The following is a 13,066-nucleotide window of genomic DNA, read 5'->3' on the forward strand; positions in this document are numbered from 1 at the left end:
TGCAATCTACATATGACTGTACCTTGCAAGCAGATGAAGGGCGAGTAGACATTCAATCTGAACTTCCGTCCCTACACATGGCCTGGAACTTAGACTGTTTTGGTAACCAACCACCCATCGTGCTGGAGTTTCTGAAAGACACCCTTCGGGTCAATGCTTTGGGAAATACTTCTCAGTCCTCGCCAAGTTCTCCGGCCATAGCTAGCCAGTAGGTCTGGGGCGCAATGAGGCCGAGTAAGGTCATGTCCAGTTCATCGAAGGAGACAAGAAGTTCGTCTGTGCCCCAAATCTTGGTGTAAGTATTGAGAATCTTCTCCTGTTGTCGAGCCTCCCACGTGAATCGCCCGTGAACAGCGCCGTAGTTCTCGTACATTCTCAAAATATTTTGTGGCGGGAGCCTCTCCAGGTACAAGGTGGAGGAGTTATCGGGGTCGAAATTAGGGTCGAAGGAATCAGAATTCATGCTGCATAACTGCCGCGTAGATATCCATGGGGGAGGGGAGTTCGTATGGAATATAACTTAGGCTCGGTGAGAATACGTTGTCGTGTTGAGGGAAGGAATGTTTAGGGCTGACAATTCTGTCTTTGGGATTATCGTGTTCTAAGTATAAATCATACTGTATAAAATCCCCAGAGGTCTTCAGTTTGATACTATCGTATTATATGTATCGAGCTATGGTCATTGACGCTTTACTTTCCTATTCTCACACTGATCAATAATCATCGTTAGAAGAATAATATTCCCGGGGGGCGAATCTCATCTCCGCAGCACCGACGTCGAAGATCGACACTACGTTCTTCTGGAAAGTGTCGCCGAGAATGAAGACATCCTGCGTCAAGATAGCACCGCCGTCATCAACGCCGCTGATGCAAACTGTGTTGCCATTTGAATCTGTTCCAGCGTCGAGAATCATATCTAGGGGATTGATATAGAAGGTCTTGCCGTTGATGGTCACACCATGTCGGGGTGCCTTGGCGTTGCAGTCCACGATGTAGGCACCATCGGCGTCGCTGTAGACAGCCGGAGGGTCGAACGCGGCGTTGACCTGGTTGGCAAATTCCGTGGGATAGTAGTTGAGAGTGGTGCCAGAATCAACCTGAGCACGGCGGACAGTCAGCAACTTTGTTCATAATCCGTGCGACAGTTCATCACTGAGAGGGAAAACTCATACGATGTATTGAATGCTAGAGCCTCCAGCAGCGATGAGTTTCTTGCCGTTCACCTTGAGGTCATCAATATTGATGCTGTAAAAGTCGTAGGAAGTGGGATACCCCTGGATGTTGGTAATCAAAATAGGTGTACTGGTGAAGTCGGGCACGAAATCGATTGGAGGAAGACCTCCAAGGGTAAGATATCCAGACGGGCCAGAGACATCACGAAGGATGGCCAGACTGAAGAGCGGCAAAATCTTGCCCTCCTCATACATGGTGGTGAAAATCGGGTTGTATTCAATTTGCTCTTTCGTAGAATCAGAGTACGCACTCGTGCTAGTTGAATACGTCAGCTCGGGAGTTGGATGCTTTGGAGAGGGAAGTATACATACAGAGCAGGAAATGCAAGACCCGTCAGTCCAGAAGTAACACCATCGCCGTCCCACCCAGCATAGTTGACAAGAGCCATCTCCTGGGTCACCTCTATCCCTGCTAGCGTGATCTGATTGGTGCCCATGATGCCATTTAGGAACTCGCCATCGCCATATGTGATGTTGAAGAATTCTCCAGAGATCTGATGGAAAGAGGAGCTGGACGTATATGTGGGACCAAAAGCACAGTCGGACTCGGGAACAACATCACTGCTGTTGGAGACAGAGACACACTCGAATCCACTCTCGACGACCCAGGTATCGCTAGAGCCGGTGTCTACCACGACCTGGAACTTTTGTCCCGCAATATCGATCTCGGTTGCAAACTCTTCACCAATCTCCAGGGAGAGCAGCTGGGTGCTGCCGCCGAACAGAACCCTGGCAGCACTGCGCTTGTTGCCCTTCGCAGACTTGATCTTGGTCAGCTCCAGGACACTGGAGCTAACGTCGTTCGGACTGGCAGATGTGAAAGCCTTTGCCTTGTATGAAGAGACTTTGATGCTCTGCTTAGTGGCAGCTTTGTTTATAGGCTTGGCATTGGCACCAAGTGTAAACGCTAGGAGACAAGCTCCCGTTATCAAGCCGGCTTTGATATGCATGATGGGAAAACAATTACAAGCAACGATCGACAGAGAAGATCAATACTGTTCAGGAAGTACAGGTCGATCATAAGGATTGCTACACTAGAAGACAGGAGATTAATATACGTTCTGTCGGGCTTTGGGAGTGTTGCATCGTGCTTGTTTTGCTCCTGCGTACCCCGCTGTTCAATCACCTCTCGCACGGTCGGAATTCCGGCGGGGAATGGACGCGAGCCGGAAGGCAGCATGACCTATACTGATAAGAGATTAGCTTGCTGATGAACTTGATCTTGTTTCTGCCCAGGTGGTTTTGTTGGATAAACCAAGAGGAGGCCAGAGAAGCCAATTGCACTGCTCCTTTTCTATGCACGTCTAAACATCACTTAACAGTCTTTATTTCGGTGCTTTACTTGGCTGCTAGTGTTGAGAGTACACAGTAGAGCAAGTTCCATGGATAACCATGCCTCCAGCACACCAATGGGTCCTAACCCTCTTGGGGGTTCTAGCCGAAGCTAACAAGATTAATCAGGAACCGAATCCCCGCTTCGTAGATTAACGACAAGAATAACCGAAGGCTTAATACTTGACTAAAATTGAACTAAAGAAATGGATTGCGGATAAGAATCGAGGAGTAATTGCAAAGCACTCCATTGATCAGGACAATGAACTTCATTTGTTCTGTCTACCCCCTACAGAAATAGGCGCAGCCTCGAGAGATAGAAAGATGATTTTTCTCGCGACTGACTTACCCTCTCGTATCTACTCGTAGCTCGATGTGACCGTAAGCAGTGATTAGACGGAGTCTATTGTGATGATTTGTAGCTCTCCTCTAATCAGGTTAAGCGGCAGGGGGTCTAGAGTGCATTGACAATTGACCAGGTATGTATGTCACTTGACGGCGTCCGAGCGGACGGGAAGCCCTGGTTTTCGACACAAAGCCTATGGTCGTATGTGTTGTGATATATGCATGGACTAAGAACCAAGCCGCAACGGTGGAAACAATTCCTGCATTACTCATACGAGGAATCAATCCAATTTTGAAACCACCTGGACTTCATTTTGTGTATAATAGCCTCCATCACTGTAAGCTCTCCACCTTGTTCACTTCTTTTCTCAGTCCAGTACTGACGACAGTCAGTATCCGACCGTAAGTGGTGGGTAGCATATATTCAATGGCGTGATCACAAAAATGACACCTTAGTAGCTATGAAAAGAGGGTGTGAAATAGGATGGAGGACTAAGGGATTTTGACTACTTTCTGTCCTCACCATATCACTATTATGATGAATACGCGTCGTAAACAAGCGTGCATTGCTCCGTGTACTTAACTAGTTACATCTGGTCGGCTGAGAAAGCATTTGTAGATAGATGACTCAGCCTAACCAGAACCGAAGACAAGCAGCCAGACAAAGATTCTGGAAAACGGGCGCCGAAAATGGCGTCCAACGTAGCCATTTCCGGAACTCGATTTACCGTCACTTAGCGTTGTGGTGTAATATTGTCATTGTGGCCACCGTCAACTGCAGTACAGAAGACAATGCATATTGTATGTAGTTTTTAGCTTCATGGACTTTTGTGCAGGTGTTTTGGGGTCATGTAAATAATATTGTTTGCCACAAGAAACATCGGAAAGTGTAAACGTCTATAAATGTATATAGCGCTATATAATCTCAAACATTGTGGACAACAGGTCCATGCCCATGCTCGCCAGGTCTTTTATAAGGAATCGCCGGGTTGAACGTTTTCAAATCATCGATAATGCTAGGGCCCACCTGCTCAATGGCACTCACCATAGCCTCGACTGTATCTTTGGTGGTCAAGACATTGACCACACACCGGAAGAACTTGCCATCTCCCTCTGCTTTTGCATCTCCGCTGGGCGGCGCAAAGTCCACCATGAAGCCCTGAGGCACAATCGCATGCGTGATGCGCTCGGTGACCTTGCTGTTCTTCTTTCCGCGCTCTGTTTCGTTTTGGACAAGACCGCGTGGATGCAAGAGCTGCTTGCCGGGGGCATAGTAGAAGCAGACCTGTAGACACGGAGGAGGATTTTCGCTGACCAGAATGAGATTAGGGCTCTTGGTGACGAGGTTGGCGAGGTGTGCTGCCACCTCGCAGGCTGAGTCGATTTGCTGCTCGTACCCCTCGGACCCGTAGTATGTCCATCCCAGAAAGAGTTTTAAAGAGTCAGCACGCCGACCACATTGAAGAGTAAGGTCTGCCAGATCCCAAATTTCTGGAGAATCAGCTTCCAATTCAGGCTCGGGCTGTGCGTTGCCATTTACACCAGGCTCCGGGTCTTCGTTATGGAACAGATATCCCGCAGGCAGAGTGTTGGCCTTGTGGAATTGACGCATATCGGCAGCCAACAAGAACGAGCAGGTCACCGGCACACCGAGCATCTTGTGCGGATTGATGGCAATGCTGTTAGCCTTCTCCGCGCCCGCGAGCTTGTGTTTCTGTCGACGAGAGAAGATAAAGGAGCCACCCCAAGATCCATCTATATGGAACCACAGACTATATTTCCGACAGATGTTCCCGATCTCGTCAAAGGGATCAAACGAACCCATGACCGTCGTGCCCGCCGTGGCATTAACGTAAAATGGCGTTCGGCCGTCGCCTTGCGCCTTCAGAATCAGCCTCTCAAGCTCGGATGGAATCATGCAGCCTTGATTGTCAACTGGCACTGGCCAGACAGCGCTGCTTCCAAGCCCGATCATTTGCGCCGCCTTCTCAATACTGTAGTGACCATGCGCACTTGTGAACAGGACAAATTTGTACCCTCCATTACCATACGTTTTCGTTTCCGGATAGAGGTTATTGCGGGCAATGACAATGGACGTGGTGTTCGATGCCGAGCCGCCCTGCACCGATATTCCGCCGGCGCGAGGGCCGTTCAATCCAAAAAGACCCGCCAGTTGCTGGCCCGTGTACTTCTCGATCAGCGTCAGGGCAGGCGAAACCTGGTAGACGTGCACATTGGTGTTTAGAGTCGCGAGGATCAGCTCCGCTGCCACTCCGGGCGCATTCGTCGACGCATACAGCTTGTCCAGGAATCCCTGGTGCCAGGTGTTGACCGAGTACCTGAGTACCTTCTGGAGGACCTCGATCAGCCCTTCTTGTCGAGTCCCTTTCTCCGGTACTTCGAGCTGCAGGATCTTTTGTAGTTCTTCGGGCTTCTTGTAGTCTATCAGCGACATTCCTGTCGGCGTAGCGTGCCCATTGACGCCGTTCGTGCCGTTCGTGCCGTTCGTGTCATTGGTGCTGACTTTGTGCACGGAAGTGTTGCTGTGACTCTCGTCGGCTGCGCGGATAAATGGTATTAGAAGGTCCTCGACAGCTTTCAGCAGCTATATGTTCATTGTCAGGACTTCGAGGTGACACAGCAGGGATTGCCGGCAACTCACATTCTGCACCTCCGCGGCGCGGCTGGTCGGCGAGATGTCCGACATGTATGCAATCGGAGATCCGAGGACGAATATGTGGAAATGTGTATATAGAACGAGAATGCCAACAGTCTATATAAATAACCGAGCCAAAAAAGACCAAAAAAGCAATGACCGGGATGTAACGTGAAGTGCCGAAGATAAAAAAAAGTTTCGGGCAGCCGATCCCGGAGATGGCGACATGGTGGGGTTGATGTCATGGACACTAATGCCGGATGCGACAGCGTTGTATATTACGGGAGTATACAATAAGTGGATGCGATTAGAGTATGCAACGTTTCATAGATCCATGACTGTTTTTTGGTCTAAAAAATTATTTCATGAAATTCAGGACGACGCAGGTACCGCCGCCCCATCTCCTTGCTGCGCAGCAAACCGAGCCCGCGCCAGCTCAATCTTCGACTTGGGCCGCGCGCCATCACCGGTTTCTGGCTGCCTCTCAATGCCCTTTGCGCGGCCAGTCCATTCACCGCGCCGGCGCTTGTAGAGATCCATTGACCAGTTCCGCCAGACTGCCCGGCCGAGGAAGGAATCTCGCAGCGCCATCTCATGTTCCGCTAGTTCCTGCGCCAGGCGCTCCTTGACAAAAAAGATGTCCTTGGTCGCTGGCCATAATGAGTCCACCACGTGCGAGCCACTGCTGTTCAGGGCGAGATCTTTCATGTGCCCTTGGAATCGTGTAGTGATCTGTCGGCGGAATTGGGAGGTGGAAGTTGGAAGGGTGAGAGCTTGCTGGAGGACGCGAGACGCAGTCGGATCTCGCGACATCTGTATGATCGAATCGAAGGGCTGTGCCAGCAAGCTGCTGTACACAATTTCACTCAACGGACCGGGAACGGCGAGCATCGCTTGCGCCAGTAGAGATCCGTGAAGCTTCTCGGCTGCAGGCGCTTTATCTCTCTGCTCTTTCTGCCTCTCCTCATCATATCCTTCCTTAGTCTCATCCAAGGACTCCTGAGCCGCCTTCTCCGCGGTCCCATCGAGTTTCAGCATCTGCCGAAGCCGAACAGCCGGGTCTTGGTCGTAAGCCTTCTCAAATGCATTGGCAAGAGGCCTTGTGTCGACACCACGGACCACACATCGCTCGATCAACACTCTGAGAACAACGATCCTCGAGCGTTCGACAAGACCAGGAACCTCTGTGATGATGAGTTCCAGGGCATTTTGCAGGTCGTCCTTCCCCAGTCTCTCCAAAGTCCGTAGGACCACGTAGCCCGCAGTGGTATTCCGAGAGAGAGACCCGATGCGATCACGGATGTTGTTCTTATAGAGATTCTTAAACACCTTTCCGGGCATGTGTCGCACCATGGTCTCCACCAAGCGCGAACCCACCGGATCATATAGCAGGCCGCGAATGAAAGTTGCGCTCTCTGTACCTTCCTCGAAAGACTCGTCAGGCACCAGCCTCCGGAGGATCGAATTCGGGTCCTTGGCACTGGATTTACCAAAATGCGAGAGCTCCAGAAATAGCAACACTTGAAGAACAGGGTTTCCAACAGGGTGTGTAGCGAGAGCTCGCAGGTAAGTGTCGTCCAGCCCCGACACCATATCTTTCATGATCTTCTTCAGAGCGGGCTCAAACGATTCGGGCACACCCTTCTTTTGTGTAGTACCCCTTTCCTCTTGTGCCTCCGCAGTTAGGACGCCGTGCTTTTCCTTTTTGCGACTCGCGATGACTGAGTCGGACGAGGACACATCCACCGGCTCACCAGCGAGAACGAGGAGCAAAACTCGAATCGTATGCGAGGCAAATCGTTCCGTCAACAGGTACCCCCAGTTTTCCTTTAGTTCCTCAATCACAGCCATGAACATCTCCGCAAGCGACAGATCTGACTCTGCATCGCCATCTTCCTCGTTTGCCTTCTTTTTGGTCTGGGCCTTCGCTGCTTTCTGCATAACTGCCGGGGCAGCATGAGTAAAAAGCGTTTCGCAGCAGTGACTCGCGAATCGATGCTGTACAAGGTGGAGAAAGTGGCCAAGGAACTTGCCGAATATGTGACGAATCTGGCTTGTGTTGGACATAGAGATCAATTTTTCCATAAGGCGAGAGCAGCCCTGACTGCAGGCAATCTTCAATTCCTTGCCGTTGGCTTCCTCGTAGACGCTGTCGACGAACAGACTCCGTTCCTCGGCATCTTGGAACTGGTTCAGTTCGAGCATTTCGCTGGCGCGTGAGAAGTATTCTGACTCCTCGGTGTCGAGTAGACCGTAAAACGGCATATCAGCTGATGGACCATGATCTCCTGGCTGGCTTTCTTCTTGCTCCAAGGGAATGTAGTCTGCAGGCTGTTCGGAGGTGTCGGGCTCGTCGGCCTTGATCCGTTTCGCGGCAGGTTCTTCGGGGGCTTCGTCGTATTTCCGCTTGGATTCGTCCTTGTGGGCCTTCTGTTCAGCCCGGCGGCCTCTCTTCTTCTGCTCGCGAGGCATGGTGGCGATGGACAAAGGTGGTGGTTTGGTGTCGCTGGAATTTTTTTTCTTTGGAGAAAGCGGCGATCCTCCGCGCATGTTTGTCTTGTTTGCACCGATCTATACCTGTACACCAACGATACTCAGGTGGTCGGAGAGGGCAGAGAAGGGATCAAACAGAGATTTTACAGTCTTTATAAGAACAGGAATTAATGTACATTTTATAGAACATGGTGTTACACTCCCGAGTAAATCGCGGAGACATGCCGACCACACGACACTCGCTGCTCCATGCTGACAGTCCGCTTTCCGACCTGGCCCTTATGGCGCGGCATGATCTGGAGTCGTGTTTCTGTCTCGCTTGTCTTGCCCGTGTCGTCGGGGGTGCCGATATACGTGGGCTTGGACAGATTGGTCCTCTTCCCGGTGCCGAGTTGGAAATGCTCGTTGCCTCCCCACCAGAGCACGTCAAAGCCCCAATCCTGCGATCCACTCAGTGAGTCGGTGGTAGCGGCCTTGAGATTGGTCTTGTTGTCCATCACGGCCGAAACATGGGTCGTGCCCACACAGACATCGCGAAGATGGATCGGTGTAATTCGTTTCGTCTTCTCGTCGTACTCGCTCAGCCCGCTCAATGCCTTCACCTTGGTGGGTTCATCTTGCAGGTGGATCCATCGTCCATTGCCGAGTGTACCCCAGATTCCTCGACCGCAGGCCCAAGTATCCGCGGTTACGCGACCCAAGTCACGGATGGTGGCTGCCTCTTCCCCAGGACCCGGAACTCGCTTAGCGTCCACGGTGAAAAAGGTGTTTGCTCCACCGGCTGCGATACTGGTGACTGTTGGAAGATAGATTCCTCCCTTGTAGAGCCTGCGCAGAGACAGTTCAAACGGGGTGTCCTTGGAGGGTAGACTTGGTTCAAATTCTACTCCCAATTGTCCGAAGGAGTTATCACCAAACGCAAAAAGACGGCCATCTTTGCTCAACACCAAGGAGTGATAATCACCAGCGGCAATTTGGGCAATCTTTACGCCTTTCGGCGTCGCAACTTCGTGGCAGGAATCCACCGGCCCGCTGGGTCTGGTGGACCAAGTTAAACCAGGGACACCGAGTTGACCGAGCAAGGGATAATGCTCAGTAGATGCAGCTGCCGAAAAGACTCGCCCGGCGCTCGTAAGCAACAGAGCGTGTTCCCGCCCAGTACGGATCGCTGTGACTGATTCGCCCAGTTTTAGGGCCGGCTGCAGCACGCGATAGCTCAAACGAGACTGTCCAGCCCAGAAGGGAACCCAGGAACCCTCTTGAGGCTTGGGGCCGGACTGTTGGTCAATTTGGGATATCGGCAACGAGTAGACGGTGCCGTTGGAAGACAGCGCAATGATTCGATCCTCGGATAGGGAGAGTGATACCAGACTCTTGCCGGTTAGGGTCTTGGTTGGAGTGAAGTTGGTCTCCGAGAACCCTTTGCCCCATTGCACCAGATCTCCATTCTCGGTGATCGCGGCGCCGGCCTTGTCGTCAATTTTGAAGTCTCTCAGCACCTGGCCATCAAAATATGAAAATCGTCGCGGGATCTTGACATTGGTGTCTTTCGATCCCGGATCCACCACGCGATAGACATTTGACCCCCATGTGTATACTCCAGGACTCTTGAGACTTCTCTTTTCCTGGACAAACTGAGAGCTGGGGTAGTCGATTGGGGTTAGACCCTTCTGTGCGCCGGCGGCACCGTCCACCCCGGTTCCCTTCCAGTCGCTTGTCACATATGTATAACCTAGAAAGACCGCAGTACCGGCAACTGCCAGTCCGAGAGAGTGGCGAAACCAGTGGGACTGGGTCTCGGAGCTCTTGCTGGGAGCTTGCTTAGAGCTCGTAAATCGTCGCCATGGCGCATGCAATGGCTGACGTGTCGGGAGTCTGGGAGAGGCCAGAGGAAGTAGTATGTGCGTCGTTGGACGACGTACTCGACTTGACAGCATCGTGTGTCTGTTCTTGAGTCAATGTACCAGTCCAGCAGCGCCACCCGCCATGTTTGCGTCAGGAGGCGGAGTTCGATGGCAGAACTGCGGCCCACGAGGGACACCTTGTGAGCGTGTACACTTTCCTGACTTGCCTTGCACCATGGCGTCCAAGCAACAGCGCGCCCGTCGCCAGACTGCGCCATCGGGTCCGCCGCGCAAGCCGGCCCCCAATGAGACACTGACGAGTCTCGAGACAACACAAGAGAAATCCCCCGGTCTGCTCAAGTGGGAGATCCCAAGCTGGAACAATGAGCTGGAGTTCTCCCAGTGGCTCAATGGGATCAAGGATGACCTGGTCGAGGAGAGCTACAATGAGTACCAGTATGTGCTATTGAAATTGAACATCTTTGCCGTAACTGACCGCATTTCCTTCTACTAGGAGCTGCTTGGATGAACTGCAGCAATCAAAGGATCACATCGACGAGATCCTGATGAGCACCCTGACCCTCCTCGACGATCTTTCCAGCTTGTCGCAGCAATTCAAGGCCGTGGAGTTGCAGACATCCAACTTCGAAAAACAGTGCGAGGGACTTTTGTCTGCGCAGGACCGAGACCTGCAGCTCGCCAATGGCATCCAGACCAACCTCCATTACTATGATTTCTTGGATCCCGCTTCACGACGGCTCAACGCTCCAGGGGCTGGAAACACTGTTCGCAATCACGAGTTCTCCGATATGCTGAGACGTCTCGATGTGTGTTTGGATTACATGGAAACTCACGTGAGTACCGGGCTGCGAAGGTTGACGAATGTGCTTCTAACTCCCAATTTTAGCCGGAGCAAAAGGAAGCCGAGGTATATCGCGCCAGATACCGGTTACTTTTAACGCGAGCCCTCACCCTGATCCGCGGCAACTTTGTTGCATCACTCCGAGAAGTTTATCAGAGTGTCTCGAAGAAGCTGTCAGACCAGTCGCTGAACGACACTGCCATGTCGGCTCTTCTTTATGCCAAATTCAGAGTTGGGGCACCCGAGTTAAAGCAAATCGGACTCGAGATCCAGAAAAGAGCCGTTCCGCCACTCAATCCCGACCAGAACAATGAGGCGGAATACCAAAGCCTGATGAACGAACTGCACACCAATTACGCCAATACTCGAGCACGATTGATCATACCGCTTGCTCGCCGGAAACTGGGCGAGATTGCGCAGACGCCAAGCTCGACCAAGGACCTTGTTGCATTTGCGCGGGCGAGTATCAGTTACATTCGTGGTATGTGCTTGGACGAATTTGATTTGTGGGGGGAGTGGTTCCATGGCTATGGCGGATTGTACGATTTCCTGGAGACAATCTGCGAGCCGCTCTATGATCACCTGCGCCCCAAGATCATCCATGAGAACGACATTGTCAAGCTCTGTCAACTCTGCACCCTTCTCCAGACGCGGTACTTCCTGGATCCGGAGGACGAAACCGAACAAGTGGATGCAAACCATCTGGATTTCTCCAGTTTGATCCAACCGGCCCTGCAAGATGTACAGACACGCCTGGTTTTCCGGGCCCAGGCATCCCTCCGAGATGAAATTGAGCGGTACAAGCCTCGCCCGGAAGACATTGACTATCCGATGCGCAATCGCCAGGTGTCTCTTACCGTGACAGACACGCAAATCTCGGGCAAGAAAGATACATCTGCAAATGCCTTGATGACGACAGCTGGCGGCAAGCAAGGCGATGATACAGATTCTCAACAGGAACTAGACGGGAAATGGGACTTTGAGACCCAGACCGCACTCAAAGGGTGGTATCCCACACTTCGAAAAGCGATATGGCTCCTCAGCCGGATATATCGCCTTGTTAATGTAAGCTCACCTCCTCGTGCTATGTTTTCATAACTAATCCCTGCAAAATAGTCCCAAGTCTTCGACGATCTCGCGCACCAAATCGTGCACCAAACCACCCTATCCCTTCACCACGCCAGCTCCCTCATTTCTAACAAATCCGCCCCCGCCGACGGCCAACTCTTTCTCATGAGCCACCTCCTCATCCTCAAACAACAAATCGTCGCCTTCGACATCGAATACGTCGCCCCGGAAGTCTCCTTCGACTTCTCAGGCGTCACAAGTACATTCTGGGAACTTCGCGAACGGGGCGGTCTCTTCAATCCACGCAACCTGATGCGCCTTGTCGGTCACGGTCTTGTCCCACGAGTCGTGGAGAACATGCTCGACGCCAAGGTCGAGCTAGACGGGCGTCTCCGTACGGTTATCAACGACTTCATCAACGCCTTCGCCGCACGCATGACCGCCTCCCTGCCCGCCAAATTCGTCGACACGCGCAACCTGCAGCGCGGCGAGCTCATCCATCCATCCTGTCGCACGATCGAGAAAGAAGTCCCCATCCTCCGCAATATCCTGAATGAGTATATCGATGATACTCGGATGAAAGAAACTCTTGTTGGCGCCGTGCAGGACCGCACGATCCAGATCTACGAGGATTTCTTTGATAAGTACACTTCCTCGGAGAAGGGCAAGGGCTTTCCCGTCAGTAAAAAGGGCAAGGGGCGGGAGGATGCTGTCTGGGACGTCGAAACCTTTGCAGAGTGGTGCGAGGGGGTGTTCAGGGTCGGCGTCGCTGGTCTTCAGTCTGAGAGCGCTGACCTGGGCGAGGATGATGATGATCTTTCGAGCCGGACTTCATAGATCGTTGATTGACCCGTTTCAGGGATCTTCCTACATTCTTTCTTTTCCCTGTTGTTAGCATAGATACCATGTGGAAATAGCGTACTTGTGGTTGTGGTGTGGAATATTATAGCATGAAATGTCCCCTCGACCTATCTTCTACGTACACGTAAACTAGAGTACCAAGGCATCAAGATCTCAACCGAATTGAAGATTTGTGGTTACCATCATATCACAGCCCATGAACCATGAGCAATGCTATGTACATTAAGCGAGCAAATAAGCAATTAAACACGAAAGAGGTCATCCCAATAGGAAAAAAAGACCAAGTCATCAGACAACAGTAAGCGTTTGACCCAGACGTCAAAGGGAGAGGGTATTGATTGTATGATGCGAAAAACCCAGAGCAGCCCAGCTC

At 51.8% G+C, this 13,066-nt stretch overlaps 6 protein-coding genes across 6 annotated transcripts; 1 reads left to right on the forward strand and 5 right to left on the reverse strand.

Annotated features, from left to right (window-relative positions):
* Positions 1–172: 172 nt before the first annotated feature.
* On the reverse strand, positions 173–463 carry N7510_011178 (uncharacterized protein; the record flags this gene model as incomplete). Its single annotated transcript, XM_056983103.1, has 1 exon — positions 173–463. One exon carries the CDS (start codon positions 461–463, stop codon positions 173–175), a length of 291 nt encoding a protein of 96 aa, XP_056828597.1.
* Positions 464–713: 250 nt separating this feature from the next.
* N7510_011179 (uncharacterized protein) lies at positions 714–2,182 on the reverse strand (the record flags this gene model as incomplete). Its single annotated transcript, XM_056983104.1, has 3 exons — positions 714–1,097; positions 1,173–1,488; positions 1,545–2,182. 3 exons carry the CDS (start codon positions 2,180–2,182, stop codon positions 714–716), a joined length of 1,338 nt encoding a protein of 445 aa, XP_056828598.1.
* A 1,652-nt stretch (positions 2,183–3,834) lies between these two features.
* On the reverse strand, positions 3,835–5,616 carry N7510_011180 (pyridoxal phosphate-dependent decarboxylase family protein; the record flags this gene model as incomplete). The annotated part of the gene is made up of 2 exons (XM_056983105.1): positions 3,835–5,514; positions 5,572–5,616. The coding sequence occupies 2 exons, from the start codon at positions 5,614–5,616 to the stop codon at positions 3,835–3,837; spliced, it is 1,725 nt and encodes a 574-aa protein (XP_056828599.1).
* Positions 5,617–5,937: 321 nt separating this feature from the next.
* Positions 5,938–8,037, reverse strand: nop9 (RNA-binding RNA processing protein NOP9; the record flags this gene model as incomplete). Its single annotated transcript, XM_056983106.1, has 1 exon — positions 5,938–8,037. One exon carries the CDS (start codon positions 8,035–8,037, stop codon positions 5,938–5,940), a length of 2,100 nt encoding a protein of 699 aa, XP_056828600.1.
* A 215-nt stretch (positions 8,038–8,252) lies between these two features.
* N7510_011182 (RCC1 domain-containing protein) lies at positions 8,253–9,995 on the reverse strand (the record flags this gene model as incomplete). Its single annotated transcript, XM_056983107.1, has 1 exon — positions 8,253–9,995. One exon carries the CDS (start codon positions 9,993–9,995, stop codon positions 8,253–8,255), a length of 1,743 nt encoding a protein of 580 aa, XP_056828601.1.
* A 142-nt stretch (positions 9,996–10,137) lies between these two features.
* Positions 10,138–12,669, forward strand: N7510_011183 (Golgi transport complex subunit COG3; the record flags this gene model as incomplete). The annotated part of the gene is made up of 4 exons (XM_056983108.1): positions 10,138–10,358; positions 10,417–10,756; positions 10,810–11,829; positions 11,881–12,669. The coding sequence occupies 4 exons, from the start codon at positions 10,138–10,140 to the stop codon at positions 12,667–12,669; spliced, it is 2,370 nt and encodes a 789-aa protein (XP_056828602.1).
* Positions 12,670–13,066: the final 397 nt, after the last annotated feature.

The sequence above is a fragment of the Penicillium lagena genome (genome assembly GCF_028827675.1).
Source record: "Penicillium lagena strain IBT 129212 chromosome Unknown utg000008l_segment0_segment0, whole genome shotgun sequence".
Lineage (NCBI taxonomy): Eukaryota > Fungi > Ascomycota > Eurotiomycetes > Eurotiales > Aspergillaceae > Penicillium > Penicillium lagena.